The sequence below is a fragment of the Ambystoma mexicanum genome, chromosome 11 (assembly GCF_040938575.1).
Source record: "Ambystoma mexicanum isolate Mex_15411 chromosome 11, UKY_AmexF1_1, whole genome shotgun sequence".
Taxonomy (NCBI): domain Eukaryota; kingdom Metazoa; phylum Chordata; class Amphibia; order Caudata; family Ambystomatidae; genus Ambystoma; species Ambystoma mexicanum.
This window is the reverse complement of record NC_090934.1, coordinates 1,083,668,938-1,083,690,093: the sequence shown is the minus strand read 5'-3', so window position 1 is coordinate 1,083,690,093 and position 21,156 is coordinate 1,083,668,938. Positions and strand designations below refer to the sequence as shown.

General features: G+C 44.4%; 1 protein-coding gene across 1 annotated transcript in view; it reads left to right on the top strand.

The window, feature by feature from the left end:
* LOC138504127 (proprotein convertase subtilisin/kexin type 5-like) overlaps positions 1 to 21,156 on the top strand; it is a 1,167,632-nt gene that overhangs the window by 1,051,640 nt on the left and 94,836 nt on the right. Inside the window, exon 15 of the mRNA XM_069624346.1 lies at positions 12,502 to 12,673. Within this exon, the coding sequence (XP_069480447.1) occupies positions 12,502 to 12,673 (172 nt within the window). The remainder of the gene's footprint in view (positions 1 to 12,501; positions 12,674 to 21,156) is intronic.

Below are 21,156 nucleotides of genomic sequence, written 5' to 3'. Positions count from 1 at the left end.
CCAAACTCCTCTGCATTTTCCCCCACCGCTACCAACGCCTTCCTCAGAACCCGCAAAACTTGGGCTGCCGATACTGCCGCCCCATCCTCATGCCGAAAAGCCAAGCCTGACCTTCCCCCACATAGTTCCTTCGAGGCCAAACCTGTCCTAACAGGGCACAGCTCCTTACTACCCCACCCCAGCAACACCCAACAGCTCTTTCCTTTTTGATCCGTCTTTGACCTCTTAATCCTGATGTCCAGTCCCAACTCTGAAAAATAAATATCTTCCCAACGCAGGCCACTTACGCCTCTCTTTCCCCCCCACGAGTTCCCTAAGCCTAAAAGCCCCAAAAACAACCATGTATAGCATGTCACAAACATCACTCCCTCCCAAGCCGACCAGAAGACCCCCTCCAAAGCCTGGCACAACCTGACCAACAGAACCGCCTATCCTTCCCTTTCTTATTCTCCCTTGCCCAGACCTCTAACATCCTGCTCACCATTTCCCCACCACTCGGCTGGAACCCCAAAACATTTCCCATAGAAAGCGACCCCGGCCATCTTCCCGGCTATAGTTGCTTTAGACCAACCCTTATCCATGCACCCCAAAAGGAAATTGACCACATCATCTCTTCTCCGCTCTTTTGCATCCCCTCTACCCCTCCAACTACGCTCTCCCCCTTTTATGAAATCCTCACATGCTCTCCTGTATGCCGCCCTAGATGCCGGGGCAAGCAAACCCTCCACTAAAGACAGTGCTCTCAACTTCCTATCTTCCACAGCTCCTCCGGAATACGCTGCCCCTCCTGTTCCACTCCTGGTGCCAATCCACGGAATCTCTGCCATTGAAAACGAGATAATGCATCAGTGATGCCATTATCCTTCCCCGGCACATGTGTTGCCCTAAACACCACATTCCATTCCATGCAACGCAAAACAAACTCCCTCATTAACCTCACCACCCTCTGGTCCCTTGCCGACTGCCTGTTCACTACGTGAACCACGCATTCATTGTCAATATTGAAGTTCACTTTCCTGTTCTGCAACTCCTTCCCCACAATTCCATTGCAACCAACAAGGGAAAACATTCCAGAAGGGCTTCTCCCTTCTTTCAACCAACGGGATGGCCACTTCTCAGAGCACCATTTTCCCCCCAAAAAACTCCAACCCCCCCCCCGCATCTGCCACATCTGATATCTGAACTTCCCATGACAAAGGATCCCCCTGGAACCACATGGACGCCCTGGTAAAACTCTCCAGAAAATGCAACCAAATCCGACAGTCTTCCCAAACTGCCCCTGACACCCGAACCCGATGGTGTGGATGCTTTGCTCCCGCCCTAGACCCCACCATGTTCCTACAAAGAATACACCCTGGGGCAACCACCTTGCATGCAAAATTCAAATGCCCTACTAGCCTCTGCATCTCCAATAGTGTCATCTACCGAGCACCCACCACTTTTTCAAGCAAACCTACCAACCTGCTCCCCTTGTTGTGCGGCAAGCGTGAGCTAATGGCCACTGAGTCCAATTCGATCCCTAAAAAGGTCAACACCACTGCCGGTCCCTCCGTTTTGTCTTCTGCCAACGGCACCCCCAACTCTCCCATCAGCGCCTGAAACCTCCCTACCATCTCCCCACACTCATTTTCTTTTCCCGCCCCACTAATAAACAGAAAATCATCTAGGTAATGCAATAGACTTTCCAAGCCAGAACTATATGAAAAAACCCACTGCAAAAATGAACTGAAATGCTCGAGCAAGGTGCAAGAAATTGCGCACCCCTTCGTCAAGGCCTTGTCTATGTAGATGCGGTCCTCAAATTGCATTCCCGGCAGACAAAAATCCTCCGGGTTCACTGGCACAAACCTGAAAGCCGCCTTAATGTCGCACTTGGCGATGAAGGCCCCGCGCCCCACCTTCCTCACCAAACCCACTGCCGGATCCACACTTGGGTATGCAGCCCCACACTCCTCTAGTGCAATAAAATCGTTCTCTCCCCCTGTCCCCTTGCTGGAAACACTGAGTGATTGGGTGCCTCCCTGCACATCTGCTGCATTCATGTCTAAACATACATACCGTCCTTGTGCAGCCGTCCTTATTAAAGGCCCAGCATGCCTCTGAGGGCTGCCCTCTGCCTCCTCCCCCACCCCCTCGTGGGTGGGGCAACCAAGAAAGGCCGGAAAGGCACAGGCAAACCACTCGCTGTGTGCAACGTTGGAGCTGGCCTCGTTGGTGCCAACCATTGCAGCCAGAGATCCATATCTATCTCACCCCAGACTGCCTGGCTGTCCTCTGCCATCCTTGCCCCAAATTCTTTATCATAACTCACCCATACGAAACCCCTGAAACTCGTGAATGCCTTTCTAATCGCATCCATGTACTTCAACAGAGCCACACATCTCTCGGGAAATTTCTCACAATAGACACTTGCATAGACAATAAAAGCCGACGTCCAATTCTCGATCGTCACCGGCACCTTTGGCTGCGAGGCCAGCTCCTTCTCCTCCTCTTTAGAACCCTCTTTGGCTCTCACCTCCCTATGTAGCAGCTTGAACACGTCCACAAATTCCCATGCCCATATCTTATCCTTTATTGTTGTCATCAAATGTGCTTCCAGAGGTTTCATAATGCCCATGCATGGCAGCTTTTTTCTCGTTGCCCTTTCCCTCTGCATCCTTTTTGTTTGATACCTGTACCTTGGGTGCCAAGGGCTCAATCGCCCTGTCTGTCTGCACCTCCACCGAAATCTTTTTCTCCCCCACCAAGGCTCCCATAAGCCTGCATGCCGATCTGTCTCCTCGTCCCTTGCGCCCCAGTCACTTCCCATTTTGCCTCCAAGCTTGTGTCCCCCCTCTGCTATGATGCTGCCCATCCCCCTTCGCGCTCACCTCTTTCTGCCTTGCCATCGCCCGTCTGCATCCTGGCCTCCACTATAACGCTCCTCGTCTCCTTGCTTACTGGGCTCCTGCTGCGGGGAAAAAACATGTCAACAGTCTCACCCAGTCAGTTCTCCCCTCGACCTCTTGCCCCTCAGCCCCCTTGCTCCTGTCTTTCCCCTTCCCCTCTTAGGCCCCTGCTCACCTTCTCCCTCCACCTTACAACACTGTACCCTTCATCCTCCCACTGCCCCCCATATTCTTGAACTCCTTCATCATCACCCATGTAATACCATTGCTGTTGCAAGCACATGCTTGGGCCGGGCAGATCCTCCTCTTGTAAGCCCGGGGCATCTGCCCTGCCACTCCGTCTGTGCCTTCTCAGCCGAGGGGACCTCTCCTCCACCCTGTGGTCCTCCTCGCTAGGGGCTGTGCTGTGCCCTCTAGACTGTCCTCGCAAATTTTGCAGAGGGGCCGTTCTTAAACCCTCTCCATATTCCCCTTCTGCAATAGCGGGGGCCGCTCTGTGCCCTCTGTCCGAAATCCTCTTAGCGGGGGGGCCTTTCCGCGCCCCCCTCCCTTACCTCACTAATCAAAGGGGACCGCTCTTTCCTCCTCCCACCTGCACTCTTCTGCAGGTATTTCCCTCCTTTGCCCCTCTGCCCTGTCGCCCCTCTCTGCACCCCGTCACCCCCACCTTCACCCCACATCCGCCCTGCAACTTTTTGTAAACTCCTAACGTCCCCTTCATCCACCAGGTCTTTGTCCCCCAAACCTCTTCCTGACCCCTCTCCTAACTGCACCCCCCTGGACGCTCTCCTGTCAATCTCTCTCCTCATCTTCCTACCCCTCGATTCCCAGACTTTCCCTCTACCCGCCATGGGGCTACATGCCACCACTGCCGTGAGAGCCCCATCTGCCACAGCTCTCTGCTGCGGCCTTCCTCCACTGGCCTCCCCTTCCCCCGTAACCTCCCCCACAGTCCCATCAAGCTGGGCTTTAGATGCCCTGCTAATAATCTCTAAGGCTTCCCTCTGGGCCTTAGCATCCACCAGTCCCTTCTTTATTGCCCCGTGACCCACCATCCTGGTTAAGCAGTGCTACTGCGCACTTGCGCATCGCCCCACCGATCCACCTGACTAATCCCAAGCCTTTCCCCCCTTAAAAGTGTTGAGCATCTGAGGAAGCTTCTATTCGAAAATCATAAAAAACCCAGTGCCAATAATAAACCGAAAATGTCCCCTTGAAATTATCCAACCAAGTTTGCCACTTGAAACTATCCGGCTGTCAAATTTACCTGGCCCACTGAAAGAATACTTGCTGCCTATATTATAACCTTTTTATTTCTTTATTTATTTCGTGTCCCCGCTTGCCTAACCACCATAGCAGTAGAGCAGGCTAATATCCCCTTTAATAAAAGCAAACAGGCCCTCAGTTTCCTAACTCACAAATTGATAAATATATATATATATATATATATATATATATATATATATATATATATATATATATATATATATATATATATATATATATATAATATAATATATATGTATATATATATATATATGTATATTTTTTTTTATTATTATTTTTTTTACAGCCCCAACCCCCAGTGTTTGCCCTAAAACACCACACCGGGGAGCATAACACAAATTCTCCCAGGCTTAAAAGAAGAAAGGCGCTAGCCTTTCCTAATCTGTGTGCGGCCCTTTAAGGGCCCAGCACTGCCCCCTGGCAGCTGCTGTACATCACCGCACGTACTCCTCACAAAGTCTGCCGCCCAAAGACTGCAAGCCTCCTGAACACTCCTGCTCACTGCGTGCTTTCCCCAGCAAGCCCGCCTGGTACTGACCCCACTGACCTAGCGCCCCAACCGCCCAGAGTCGCACGGCCCCCAGAAGGAAAAATCTAATCCTAACACGGCCCACCCGAACGGACTCAGACAGCTGGGAATCACTGCAAAACCCCTCCACACTGGAGCCCTTCACCCGCTACCCGCCAAGACAGCTGAAAAGGAGCTGCCGGCAACACTACGGTAAAGGGGGTACCTTAACTACGGTACCCCAGACTATGCACAGCTTTAAAATTAATAAAACATTTCTTTAGCCTGCTAAAATATATCTACCCGCCCGCCACCAACTAACTATGCCCACACACCTCACCTCTGTTAATCTATAACTATCAGGCCCACACGACGCACGGAAGGCTCGGGAGCAGGTGACCAGGACAAACGATCATCCTCATCCTTTGCCTGCTCACAAATCCTTCCCTGCCCCTCTTAATACTCCTGGAGGCGTGCTATGCTCAGGCCAGCTCGTTGGCCTGTGCAGCGCCCAAAATATACTGATACCCCTTTGGACTGGTATCAGTCCGATTCAAAGAACACTTAACTTTTGAGTACTTTTGCGCGTTTATTGCTCCACAAATGTCATTATGGTTGAACATCTACCATAAACACATTTTCTCTAAATATCAAAACTAATAAAATCAACAAAAAAAGAGGGATTTATTCCTTTCTCACCTGTCTGTGCAAACAATGGTGGGGGCACTAAGGACTGGCAGAAATCTTATTGCAACGTTTAAAGCAAACTCCACTCCGAATCAAGTCACCCCACAGCCTGAAGGTCAGCGCATTGAAAACTCAAACATGCATGAGCACAAACAAGCAAACTCATTTGAAACACCTAGGCATGCATCCTCAGTGTTACATAAAAACTCAATGTCTCTCCGCAGTTGCTCAGCCCCAATGCCCAATCTGGCTTGTGCTCAGGTACATCATTTGTCTACATTTATACGTGACTCCTCATCATACTCCCTTCATTAGGTCTGTGCCATGGAAATCCTGTTATATCAAGTTCAAGCGAAGGTTACGGGGAATACTGTAAGTACTTATTTGGCCCTAAACCCTGATGAATGTTTTAATAACTCACTCTCCGATGTCTCCATGTTAGCCCCTGTGGTCATGGCTGAACTCGGAAAGCGAGTTAGACTGTCTCTTGGACCCTGCATACCCTCTCTTTTACCCCAAGATTATATAGACGTCTATATAATAACTTAAAAGCAATATCTGCCCCCATAAATCCCTCCTTTTCACCAACCACTTCCTTCACAAAGGATTCAGACAGACCTATGATTAGCTCTCCCACTCATTTATCTAATAAATCTCCACACAACATGAATGCGTTGCTCACTGATAAGGATGAGGCACCCCATGTAGAGAGCAAGGACTATGCAACTCACAACCAAGGTGCTTCTAGTATGCATGCTTCACCGTCTCAGATTAACTCGTTCCAGGATTCTAATACATCAGAAACCTACTTGTCTCCAGTCTTGTCTCAGATCTTGAATTTACTAGATACGGGTCATGAAATAACCCATTATGAGATTTGTGAGATGAATTCCTCATTATCAGACATTTTGGCAAAACTGAACAAACTTGAAGGTTTCGTATTTGCCCAAGAAATCTTTGTTGTTAAAATCTTCATCAACCTTGAGACCAAATCAATACCTGCAATGTCCCACACCTGACAAACTAAAGCTACAGGCTTCTGTAATAACTCAACACAAACTGATCCCTTTAAAATATTCTCTCTTCCAGAAAAAGCACCTTATGCGTCTGTCATAGGCAATCCTGTATACACGCCCGCAATCACATGTGAACACACTCTTAAAGAACTATGCCATAGTTTAAATACTAACGCTGCCAAGATCATTGAATTAGAGAAATTTACAAAAGCCCCTCAGACCTCCAATACTTTCAAACATCTAAACTGCTGTGTAAATCATAAGAAGGACAAACTAGAGACTGACATGACGTGCGACGACCCAAATAGTCCGACCCCGTTGACGGATCTGATTGATTCCGCTAAAATTGCGTCAGGTTTAAGTTTGCATGCAGTGGCAGGTGATACACAATTACCTGTAAAATCGGTAGCACCCTCTCAGTATCTCTCATGGTGAGCTAAGAGATTAGAGCTTAGGGCTACGAAAAGAAGAGTTAACAGAATGAACACCAAAGAACCTCTAGGTAAAAAACCTAAAAATTAACTGATATCCAAGATCAATGGACACAACACAAACTTGAAAAAGATCTGTAATATATCTAATGAGGATGAGATGCTTGATCTCCAACAGTTAAATGAAGAGAGAAAATCCCTCCTACAGGTAAGAGGACAGTTCTGCTGTCAATTCAAAATCTACAACGTTGCCTAAATGTAAGAAAAACCAGAAACACACTCCAAATAACTCAATAATAGTTGAAAATGCTGAACAAGCGGTGTTGCCAAATCTCAAAACAATTGACTCAATCAAAGTGCCCCTTCACCTTATGACTGAGACCAGCAGGTTAAAAAAAAAAAGCAGCCATCTAGCTCTTTCCCAAGTCATAAGTTTTAAAAAAAAGATCCAAGGCTCAACTGCCAAAAAAAGCCTATAGAATCAACCTGTAATGACTATTTCTGAGACAAACTCCTCGCCACTCTCACTTCCTTTGCCCTCGAATGAAACTAGTTCAATAGTTAAGGAAAGCTCTAGTTCTCTTCCAAAAGATCCCAAACTACTTCCAATCAAAAAAGATACCAACATCGAATCAAATGAGCATGGCACATATGATCTTACTTCTGAGACCACCATTATTATGGGGTGGGAAAGTGACCCCAAAACTAATGGTATATCAAGAATACATTTTTCATACCTACTTAAAGCCTTCAATCAGATTCCCTCGCTCAGGACTAAACTCAGATGATATTGACTGGGTGACCTTGCTGCTCAGCAATAACATAATGATATGTCAACTTCACTCGCCCATCATCTTGAAATTGATCTGGTTACATCGGGGTGACTTGACTCAACTAGGACTTCATCTTTCCTTATTTAAATCCAAGGTAGAAGCTCTGACTTTTATAGAACTACATGTAAGTGAAACTGACGAAGGAAATGTAGTGTCTTTTAACAGTGACAATATAAGACTACCGAGTGCAGAATTATTGTCCCAGTTTTCATCCCTTGCCAGCACTTTCAAGGACTGGTCTTGGGTTGAACCTTTAATAAAAAGCCTCTCGACAATCAACAATACCAACTCTCAATCGTAGCTGTAAAGCTCTGACTATTCAGAATTTAAATGCTTGGTTTAACATAAATAAACATCCCAATAAATCACAATAATATTTCTTCAAGAAACCATGAGCGTACAACATTTTTGTTTCAGTGGCTACACAACATACACCGTACCTGCCAACATAGGTCTTGCAGACAGACCATTTGGGAGCTTAGACGTCCTGGTAGACAACAATTTGAAAGCCCATGAGCGTACAACATTTTTGTTTCAATGGCTACACAACATACACTGTACCTGCCAACATAGGTCTTGCAGGCAGACCTTTTGGGGGCTTAGACGTCCTGGTAGACAACAATTTGAAAGCTCACTCCAAGATGCTATTTTCTTCTGAAGAACTGTTGGCTAGTGAAGTTTTACATACGCTGATGTGAACATAGCGAATTTGTTAATATGCCTCAAACAACGATATTTTATCACTTAGACACAGTGCTAGAAGACGCTCTCATGTGTAATTCTCCACATGAGGTGATCTTAGGCGGTGATTTCAATTCAACTTGCATTGAATCATCTACTAAGAAATTATCTCGTGTAAAATCAAACTATGAGTACTTCTCTTCGCTTAGAGGAAAAAGTTGGGTGAAATAATTTGCGATTTGGGATATCCAAATAGTTGAGATAGTTACCACAGAATAGACCTTCACTTGCCAAAGAGGCTCTGAGAAATCTACTATTGATTATTTTTTTGTGTGTACGAATTTACTTAAATATTGCAAACCAGTGAGAACTAGTAACCCAGGTTTAGGTGATCACATGATTATCATATTTTATGTGTTTCTTGCATGTAATTCTTTTGAAATCGCTCCTGCACTAGTACTTTTAGAATTCAAACATCCATTACTATCTGTACACTGGAACATGAACTTATGTCGACAACTTACCTCACAGATAAGAAATAAAATATCTTATGAGGAAGAGTCACATTACCATGATATGGATGTTCAACAAATAGAAGAACGCAACAACCTTATTATAGATTCCCTACTAACTAAAATTGCAAGAAAAAGTATTCGGAGTAAACAGCATAAGCACATGTACAATTTGGATGCTGCAAATCTAAAACGACTCAAAAATAAAAGGTTAAGGGATATCAAAGCTGTTCAGATATCAACTGAACATCTAAATCATTAAGAAAAGATCATCCAGGCATTTAAGAAGAACATCAGACTTCTTAAATACAAGCTTCATGCAGCTGATGATCAGAAAAGGATCGATCAACTATGTAAGCATAATGTAAAATCAATATGGGCAATGATAAGAAGTGTTACAAATACGCCTGCAGTTAAAATAAATTCTTGTATCTCTGTGGAGGCCTGGGAACAACATTTGGGACAAGCCTACCGCATACCTTCTTTGTATGCTGATGTATTTGCTCAGTCCCAAGATACTTCTATAATTAAGCTTTGTGTGTGGTCCGTGGAGGAGATCCAGTGTGCCATAAACAAACGTAATCATTCAAAGGCAGCAGGACCTGACGCGATCCCTTCATATGTACTCAAATTGGATTCTAATTTTTGGTCCATCATCTCAAAAGTAAAATTTTATAACATCCTCAAAAACCATCCGAATTTCAGAGTCTTGGCTCATATCTGTCATAATACCTATATACAAAAAGGGGAATCCCTCAGCGCCCTCAAATTATAGGCCGATCTCTCTCATGGATGCTTCGTACAAGGTGTTCTCCATTCTTATTTTCAAAGACCTTGACAGGTTCAAGCAAGACCATGATTCTTTATCACATTTTCAAACAGGCTTTTCTAAGAACATGGCCATGGCATTGACTGCTATTGTTAACTCACATATTATTGATACAACTAAGAAAACAAATTCTGGGCCAGTGTACATGGCTTCTCTGGACATGAGCTCAGCATTTGACTGTGTGATACGTAATCACCTATGGGCAAAAATGACAAAGATCGGTATCCCTCCATACATCATTCTTATTGTTTCCATGTTACATAGCAATACATGTTACAGGGTACGTATAAACCAAAAAGGCACATTAACTTATAATATCCTGACTCACACAGGCGTCAAACAAGGGTGTAATTTGGCTTTGACACTCTTTAAATCTTTGCCTGTGTGATTTGAAAGAAATCTGGCAACATGAGAATATTTTCCCCATTAGACTCGGCAAGCTTCGACTCCATTGGCTAGCTTTTGCTGATGATCTTATTTTGTTTGACAGAACACCATATGGATTGCAAAACATAATTCACATGTTTTCAACTTCTGCCCATCAATATAATTTACATTGAATGTAACTAAATCCAAAATTGTAATCTTCAATGGTAGGAAAAAGATCACTTCCTTTAGATTGATGCTAGATGGCATCATAATTGAATGCACACTTGAGCTACGTTACTTGGGATACAACCTTTGTGACACTTCGTCAATAGCTATGTGGAAGAATGCCTTAATCCAAAAATTAAGACCTCTCATCTCGTAGATGAAAATAATATATGGAAAATATTGTACATTTTCTGTCATGCCGGCTATACAATACTACACACTTAAGGCCAAATCGATCATGTTATATGGACTCAACATGTGTCTGGTAGACATGGACAAAACTCTAGACTCACTACAAGGTTGTGTCTGGAAACGTACGCTGGGCATGGCTAACTCATTGCCCAATGCCGTTTTTAAGGCATGAACTAGGACTATATTCTTTGTCCTCAAGATTTCACTGGAGGCAATTGAATAATTATTCATAAATGTTAAATCCACCTCGAAATTCATTGTATGAAGATATATCTCAGATGCTTGCTGATGCCATCCAGTTTCTTTGGCACAGTTTGAAACAAAAATGAAAACACTAATGAATTAGATGGATGTAACAACACACAATCTTATTGCATGTCCAGCCTATGTAAAAAATACATTGTAGAGTTATGACTAGACTCTTACCATCGATGCTCTTGATGATTACAGTATGTTTTGGGCATATGCTCGATTCACTAGAAAGAGGATTCTGTGTTTGTCATATATTCTGTGTTTTCCCTGTGAGAAAGCTCAAGCATTGTTTATGAAATTTAAATTCAATCAATGTCACACCAATAAATGGATTAAATACTGAAAGTCCAGAGTTTCCATGAAAAACAAAGGAACCTGTCGTTTCTGTGTACGTAATGAGCAAATTGAAACCATAAAATATCTTGTGATTGAATGCTTTCACTTTGAACATGTTAGAATTGAATTCTTAGGTAAACACAATATCGGGGACACTACGTTTTCCAGAGAATTATTTTGGATAAGATGTATGTGGGGCGATAACAAATCGCTTGTTCTTGCACTTGTATGCTTACTAAGTATAATTAAGGTTGATCTAACTTCCATGAGAGACGCTCAGTATCAGACTTAAGTGTCTGATGCAGATCTTGATCGGAGCTAGAGTGTATAACTGTGTCCGGTCGAGTACATTCTGGCATGGAATTAGGCTTGTATAGACTCTGAATTTGGAACCATTTTTAAAAAATACTTGCCTCTTATAGTTTATTGTTGCTGCTACATGGCACATAACGTTGTAGACTATCATTGATCTAAATGCTGATTTTAAGAAAATACCATGATGATCTGCTCCCTTGCTATTTTACACAAACCAATGAAAGAGGCCGTGATTTTAATGTGCTTATCTAGGATCTTTCACATCAGAATCTTCCTCATTTATGTGTGAATATGAAACGACATGAATTGTACATTTGCTATTTGGCACAAACTTTGCACACATTTTGCACAACTCTGTAATTTGCGCAAATTACTGAAAGAGATAACTGTGTGTATTTGGAACTTTTTAAATGAGAATTTTGTTTGTGTTTGTGAATAAGAAACAATATGATAATTTCAATGAAATGTTTGTAAAGGTTTTTGTATGAACCAAACACAAATGCAAAAAAAAGAACATGCCACTCGTGTATATTCTCTTGAAAGAAAAAAAGAGGCAATACCTCATTTAATTACCAGTATGTCCATTGCTCCAGTATTCCTCATCCTGGGCCTTGTGACGTGAATGATCTTGGATAGGAATTCTCCTCTTCTGATAACAGTGGGAGGATTATGGGTTATGTGGTCCTATAAGGCCACCTGAAGGTGGTGTAAAGAGCATTTTCACACATTAGTTGTTTATGGTGATATGAAAAATCAGCCCAAAAAGACTGATGCTAGGAAGCATGAATAATAAATCTTTATTTGATATTTTATAGCATAAGTGACATTTAACTTTGGTCAGTAAGTGAAAAACTATTCAATATCCCTATATCCTTTGCCTTCATTTGGAGATATAGTTAACCATTCTTTATTTTTTAATCCATTAATTTGAAGAAGATATTTAATCTTCCAAGTATTTAACTTTTGACTATCGTAGTTTTGTTTGTAAACTTTCCTTTGAATGGAATGATGCAATGTAAAGACTAATACAAACTGCTTCTTCCTCACTCGTCACGCTACAGACTGCCTGTTTGTCATGAATAATCATGCATCTGTCTAAACGTTTTGTTAAGCAAAATATTCTGTGTCTACATCCGGCAGGAGAAATGTGTGTCATGTGATCCTTCCTGCCGACACTGCACAGGACCGAGACCCGAACACTGCATCATATGCAAAACCAACTCAGCCTGGTCCCCCACCGAGAAGAAATGCATCAAGTGCTGTGACCCTCAGATAGACCAGCCTGACTGTTGTTTCTGTAAAGCAAATACAGGTATGTAAATATATAGGATGATAAGGTTGGACTTTTAAGGCCAAAGTAAGGCCTAGACTGAAAAAGTGAAAGCTAGACCACATGAATCGAGGAGCCGGTTGCGTCCGCCGAACTCATAATGAAGCCCATTGTTGCATACAAAAATGTTCTGATAAAAAATGATAAGAAGAGTAAATAAAGGGATAGTGATAATGGGTACGAAAAATTGGAATGCTTTCCTTTTACTAAAAGTGTAAATGTTTTGGGAATTTTGTGCTAGCTTTGGTGACTACTGCATGTCCTTTGATGCACTCAAAGCTTTCCGTTGCACATTTTAATTAAATACAATTGAAAATGAACTGAGAAAATAAACACAATTTTGCTGACACTCAAAATGCCTTCAGGAATACATTATACAGCTTTGGAAAGTTGTTAAATGCTTATTTAATTACCATGGCTCCATGCAATGTAGCAGTGGCTAATACTATGCTTAGCACCTCTCTTAGTTTGGTGCCATCCTTCGGGTGAAGCACTGGTAATCCCGTTTCTTGAAGCCATATCATCCAACATGAATTCTTCGGATACAGCCAACTTCAGGGGTTCAACCTACTACTAGAAATGGTCCCTATCCATTGACCAGTCCTGTCCCCCTCTTGTTATTTAGCGATTGATAATTGTAAGATGTTTGCGTTGATAAGCACATCTAGCTGTTTGCATGCAAGTACTCATTACTGCTGCCCTTTGATACCTCCCCTTCAAAACGATTTAATGTGACTCTTGCACCTACTTAATAGATTAGGTGTTACATGAAACGTGTGGGAAACACAATAAGGCTGGATGAAAGAAATGTTGTTGCATCAAATTTTGTTTGTTTATTATAGCAACGAAAAACCACTCAACGGGAAAAATACAATACAACAGAAATCAAAGTCCTCCTAACTGGCCCATACACCATCTCGCCCTGTTGCAGGCTTTAAAGGGGTTCCTGTAAGCCTTCCTCTTTTAATTAATTGTGGAATTTCAGGCTTTGCTGGATCCTTCACTCTGTAAGAAAGACATGGCAACAAACAGTAAGACAGACACAAGCGATCACAGTTCAAGGGTGTTTATTGAATTTCAACTGGGTTTGAAAAACACCTATCTAATCCTGAATCTAAAAATGGGAGCAAGCTACGACCATTAAATAATAATAACGTAGTCCTAGTGGTGTCTTGTCAAAATAAAAGGGCCTATACTTGTGAACCTATTGCCAATCCTTACTTCTAAATGCAAAAGAAAAGTGTATAAGAAATGATATGTCAGGATATTCAAGCCGTTGACTTCCTTTTCTCACGTTTTCAGCATGGGACAAGGTGGCACACTCAAGCTTAGCACAGTCTCTGGCTTCTCTAGCATGAGGATGCAGTTCAAATCTCAGTATCAGGGCTTTCTGTGCCAAAGTCTCTTTGCCATTCTAAGTCTCTTACTTCAAAAGGCCTGATATGACAAACAAACATTCAAAAGTTCCCGTTTCAGGATTCTCAACTTCTTAGCTGATTTTCGATTCATCCTGCATCCCCCTCCGCCAGGCTTAGACCCATTTTAATACAAAACCTTCTTGGGTGATTCACTGTTTAGCCCGGATCATCCTCTGACGAGCTCAGACCCACTTTAACACTAAATCTTCAGTTGATCTCCCTCTGCCGGGCTCGGACCAGATTCATGTATTTTTCCAAACATTCTCTATTTCATCAAAATGAAAGACTTTCGACTGTGCGTGGGATTTTGCTTGACCCATCGCAGAACCACTTTGATTCACATTAATTTGTTTACTTTCAAATGATCTCCCTCTGCCGGGCTCGGATCAAATGTATCTACTTTCGTTACTCCTCAGCTGGATATCTTAGAGACCTTCAACTGAGCACCCACGCAGTACCAGACCACTCTGTCAAAGGCATTGTAGCTTATTTTAAAGTTCAATCACTCAGCAGTTTAACTTCACTTGAGTCTCTTATCACACGCGTTTTAACAATGTTCGTTCCAGCACTCGCCATACAATTTTGCTGCTTGCAACCTTGGCTTCAACACAAACCAGTCTTGTATCGTTCTCCCCAACTTCACCAACTGTGTTGTTTTCACTGAAGCGTCTTTGTTCTTGGAGCCAAGGACAGTACCATTGTGGTTGGTGATTCTCCCAGCCTTGATTATTGACTTGGGAGGGCCCCAAGTATCTCTGACACACAATGCCTGATTCTTCAGCCTGTTTTCCTGGTCTTATGCTTTCCAATCTCAAGGACTCATGAAAGCAACGGTTCTTGTCAAAAAGGTCAAGGGTACTTCCCTCCTCGTGATCCCTTTCTGTTTCGCCGTCTTTCTTCTCTCGTTAATCTGCCATCTTGGAACTACTGTTTCCTCGTGTGTTTTGCCTTGCTCAGAGAGTGCTCTCGTGCCCTGCCTTGTAGCTGTGTGGGGAAGTGTAATGAAGTCTGGTGTGAGTGTTTGTCGATATTTGCCTGAACTCGCCTGACCATAGTATTGGGACAGTCAGGTACACGGTTCGGGTGTTAGTCTGTTTTCTCTCATAGCGGGCTGTCCGTGAGAAAGTGTTCATGTTCTAAAGGGGGTGGGGTAGAGTTCCTAAATATTCTACTTGGTAGGATGGGGTAAAGTTGTTATAGGGAAGGGGATACCACCTTCTCCCCCACTCTCTCTCCCATTCTCTCTCATCCCTATGCCTCTTTATCATCCCTCTTCGCACTCCATTTGTTCTCTCCCTCAACTGGTACCCGGGACCAACCGCTGGCCTCTCTTTCCCCAGGGGCCGAGTTACAAATATACAAGTACATGTATTGAGTGTTGAGCCATTCCCCCTCTTCATATGTGGATTTGCAGGCATTTGTTAATATATAGTTAATTCCAGAGTTACACTTGTGTACAAGCGTGTTATAAATAACTTATCATATCAGTTCATTTTGGGCTTAAACTGAATGGCCAGCCGAACTACATGGCCGGTTGATATGCGTACGCTACTGCGGTCCTGCTGCACATTTAATCATGGTTGCAGTCCGTGTCAAGTGGATTGTCTGGATTGTTGGTTGTATGAATGTACAGACAGTTCTACGTTCCTGCTGAAGGTTGAGTCAGGGTTGCTATGTAGGACCTGTAGAGGGCCTGCTTTGCCGGTTGCATATGGGAGAAGCCCTGCAGTTTTCCCATTCCTTGTCTGCTTTCTTCCAGTTGGGTTGCTTGCTCTCTCCACCACAGGCCTTCTGGGTGATTGTAGTCCTACGTGACCAATATAAAGAAACTGGTTAGCACTGTACAATACAAGTATGGAGCAAGAAAAAGTGGCACGTATTTGTCATGCAGGCACAGGCAGAAGAGACTGGGCCCCTCCCAAACCCCATATCCAGCCTCTTGGGTAGGACTGGCACTGGTAAAAACCCTGGTATGCTTCCCAAACCTGTTTTCCAGGGGTCTCCATCCCATCTCGACACAGAATTTAGAAGGATATATTAAGGATACGTTTGTAAGGATATGTATAGAGGGGATTGCGATGAGGCGTGACCAAAAAATCACTCTTAACACCTTAAATTGGCTTCAAGTGTGTGTATTTCGATCTTCCAAAAACAGAGGGCCTAGTTGAAATTGCCAGAACTTTAAAGCAAAAAGCTATTTGGGTGTTAGTGTTAGAGACACCACTCTCTCTTTCTCTCTTCTCGCTTCTCTCGGCTTACCCCCACTCTAGCCCAAGCCTCCTGTGATGCTCAAAATGTATTGGAGGGACATGGCCTCCCTGTCCTTGTCCTGTAGTCCTTTTATCATGTGTGTTCTGTGTTATTTTCTGCACAGGAGTCCATGTGGGACTCCTGGCAGTGCAGCTCTTCCTCTTTTCGGTTTGGTGTACAGACCCTTAGGATACCCCTATGGCACCCCTGGGTGGGGGGTACAGCCCTGTACACCTTGTTTATTTTTTTGAGCACCTGTGTGTGGCTTGCAGAGTGGGGCATGGGCTGGTGGCAGCTCCATGCTGACTTTTACAGGTGCTCTCAGTAGCCTCCATTTTGGGATACCAATCAGATGATTCCTGATAGCAGACAAGATGGCCGCTGTGGCCTCTTGCTTTCTATTGCCTATACCTTGTTTTTCCCAGAGTCCTGGGAAGTCCCGACTCTGTCCCTTCCCCCTGAATGGCTGTTGGGTGGAAGTTCCATATATGGTATTGTGGGGAAGTCCAGGCCAGACTGGCTGGAGCCTTCCCAATGATAGTATGGTGTGGGTACTCCCTTGGGGTGGGACCTGGGTGAATGGAGTGTGTGACCAATATGCACTGGGGAGTTATGGGTGTCTGGTTTCTGGTATGTAACACAATGAATGAGAAAGCCCCACCCGAAACTGGTATGAATGCAGTGTGGAGTGTTGAATGGCTGGGTACTTGTCCCAATACACATTCCTTGTTGTGAGTTTCTGGAGGGAAGTGAATGCCTGAATGCCCTGTTAGCCTGATTGGCTGCCTGCCTGAATGAATACCCTTCTGAATGATTGGTTGCCTGAGTGTGACCCAGTAGAGTGAATGAGAGACCAAACAGTATATCTGGGGACCTCTCACTGATGGAAATTGTTCAGAAGCTGAAGTCGAAAATTGATGCTTGATCTTGAAACCCAGCTGGAAGATGAAGGCTTTGCTGCTGGTTTCCTTTGTCACAATCCGAAAGCTGTTGTCGCAAGAACTGATCCAAGAGAGGACTTGGTTAGGACACCTCTTCCCGAGCTACGAGGGACCATTGTGCACCAGCTAACCTTCACCAAGGCTCCCCTGAAGTCATCCTGTGAAAGACCGTCGATCTGAAAAAAGCACGTCGAGGCCATTGACGACCAATGCCATCGGCCAGGGTTTGGAGGACCGCCTTAACCGTTGGAAGCCCGTCGAAGCAGTGTTGCCCAGAAGCAGGGACCAGACAACGACCAGCTACCGACGTCCGGAGCCGCAAAGCTCCCTTGCCTAAGGCATTTGAATTAAGGACCCCCTTGCTCATAACCGTTGATCGCTTTGTCCCGCCAGAGAAAGTCAAGGTTGCCGAAGTACCACAGAGAATCCGCCAGTGGGTTTCCTGCCACCTGAAGTCCACAAAGACGACGAGGAAGACCCGAAAGCCAGCCGTGGTAGAGTCCCGATCGGTGACGACGACGACCCGAAGCCCTTGCTGGGCCAACGTTCTTCATTGACTCTGCGGCAATTAACTATCATCGTCAAGATGCACTGCATGCCTCATCTTCGCAGGACGTCCACGACCGATCGTCCACGAGCGCCGCAAGGACCGAAGCTGCTGCCTCACCCTTCCGACGAGGAATCTCAACGATCTGTGGCTCCTGCCTTAAAGGGAGTTCACTCGAGAAGTATCCGTCAACGACCCGTCGTCGGATTCTGCTAATCCAGGTACATTGGGGTAGTAGAGCATTTCGGAGAAGGATCTATCGTCGACCCATCGTTGGAATCTGCTAAACCAGGTATATTGGGGTAGTAGAACATTTATAGAAGGAAATAAGACTCTGCTCAAAAATATAAGGACTGGGCTTGTTTAATCTTATTTACAGGGTGCCCAGGTGGGGGATCCTCACGCAGAACTGTGTCTAGGTAACAGGGCCAGTTTTTTGCCAATTGTTTAGCCAACTTGTTTTCCTCCTCAAGTCTATTGTTGGTTCACATTATTAATTGATTTGTATGCCAGTTGAAACTGTCTACGGTTGATGCATTTTAATGGAATCAAAGACGTAATTGTGGTACCACATTGAGACTCTATATATTTATTATTGCCTGAGCACAGTGTGTTATTATATGTGTACATAATCAAAGCCTTGTTTATATAAAGAACTGCGTTTTCACTTACAGTATGTTGACATTCCTTTGTGGGTCCTTGGGTACTACACTATACTTAAGACCCAGCCAGCATCACCTCCTGAGAGCTTAAGCCTTAATTGCTCATCCATTGCTACCCTGTACAGAATCTTGGCTGGGGTGCGCTGTGCTTCTACTCTGCCATAGTGCAGGAGTACAGATAAACCCCCTCCAGTCTTTACACCTCCATAAATCTGGTTAGTTCTAGGGCTTGGTATCCCCTACTGTCTAGAGCTTGGTCTTATACTTGAGGTTGCATCCCTGAGGCAAGGGCTAGCTGACAACCTAGGGATATTGTAGATTTCCCTTTCTTAACCCAACTTGGTGTGCTAGGGAATTTTAGGGAAATGGTGCCTTACTGTCACTCCATTAGAACCACTCGCTACACCCGCCCAGTCTCACCTTGCTCTCCTACTCTGGTGTTTTGCTACGTTTTCCTCCCCACCACACTCCTGGCCCTCTGATCTTTCACTCCACCCACCTCCACCCTTAGTTGTTTAATACCTTCCTTCTCTCAATTCCTCCCTCTCCACTCCTGCACTCACTACTACCTCTGGCTACTGCACTACTACTTGACTCCCTACTACCCCTCTCCTCTCCTACTACTTTGCTTCTTCATTCCTATTACCTCTCCACTCCTACCAGTACTGCTCTGCTACCGCTTCTCACTACTACCACCTCTCCTACTCCTTCCATTACCTCCATTACCACTTCCTTTCTGCTACTCCCACTTCTCTACTTCTACCTCTGCTACCTCACTACTATCGTCACTCACTGCTACCACTTCCCACTATGACTACCTCTCTGCAGCTGTTGCTACTACTACTCCTGCAACCCCTTCCAACCACTACAACCACTCCACAGACTCCTCTCTCCAACCACCTCCGTGCTCCTTCTCTTCGTCCTCCGCTGGTCGCTTGACCACCCGCCATCGACCTCACCTAACTAACCCCACACTGAAACTTTCCATGTTCCTCATTAAATTACCCTCCCGTCCCATGGTTGGCCACATTTCACTGTCCAATCACCATCTTTCTGGGGTGTGTGAGAGGCCCGGTCCCCTTTGTGTGTCATGGCTCACCGCATTCAGAGCAAAACATTTACAGCAGTCCATATGGGACTGCTGTCCCCTATTGTGTTGGCCTTCCATTAGTTATTGGTTATTGACTCTTGGGGAGTAAGAAAGGTGTGTGCATGGGTATGTAGAGAATAAGGGGGCGAGTGACATTTTATGCATGGCTAGTTGCTTGCAACTTGAAATGTTTACCCATAACCTACAGGTTATTTTTATTTGCCTTGAATAACACTATTGGGGCATAAACGTAGACTGTGGGTTGGATACCAATTTAACCAAAGGGTACTGGCAAGGGTACTGGCAAGTTCCTGTGTATGGGCCAGATAAGGAAAAAAACATTTTCTTAACGCCTTTAGGACTATTCCTGTTTAAAGTCCTCCCCTTCGCCTACGCGGTGCACCTGCCACTTTCCAACGCCTCATGCATAGGATCCTACAACACTATTCCGATTTTTATGGAGATTATATTGACAATATCGTCATTTATAGTAAAACTTGGAAGGACCATCTCTTTCAGTTTTCCATCATGAAAGTCCTCAAACGCTAGCTTAACTGCTAATCCAGCTAAGTGCAGATTGGCCCAATCAGCCGTTAAATAGCTTGATTCTTTGTAGGGAATGGGAACGTACAACCCCAACATGAAAAGGTAAAAGCCATCTTGGATGCACCAACCCCTATGACCAAAAGAGACGTGGGAACTTAGGTTTATCCCCAACTTTTCTGACAAAACAGCTTGGCTGACCGAAAAAACTTAAAAATGTCAAACCCCAGAAACTTCAGTGGAATGATGAAGACGAGATATGCTATAACATCCTGAAACAAACTTTGTTTCAGAACCCAATCCTGAAGGTAGTAGACTTCTCAAAGAAGTTCATGTTACAGTTGGATGACTCCTTTACAGGTTTTGGAGCCACCCTGTGCCAAATCTGCGACAGACTAGGACATCCCATACTATACACCAGTCACAAGTTATTCCCACATGAAATAAACAGCTCCACTGTAGAAGTAGAGGCCCTAGCCATCAAATGGGTGATTATCCATCTCAGGTACTACATATTAGGACAGAGGTTCACACATGTCAACAACCACTCATCCATAGTTTGGATTAACCAACGTAAAGATTCCAACCCTTGCGTCATGCAATGGTTTCTAGACCTGCAACCCTATTGTTTCACCGTGAAACACCAAAAAGAAAAAGACCAGGGAAATGTAGATTTTCTTTCCCCGTTCCCCTGTGAAACAAACATGGCTGAAGGGTATGTGAGAAACCTGAAGGTGTCTCCCTGTCTAGTCCCCGGGGATCTGTCATCCAGGTGGCCAGGACACGGCCATCGCTTTTGGATCCAGTTCCTGGGGGAGGACCAGTGCAGGAAGATCACCTGGAGGGGGGGTCCTCGGGGAGTGGGAATGGCACACCGATGGGTGAGACGCGGTATCCCCCTTCTTTCAACATCTTTTCCCATCCTACCATGTAGGATATTCCAAAACACGTCAAGGTGAAAGAAGGAACGTTAAAGCATGATCTGTTGTTCATAAGTGTGTATTGGCATAAGGG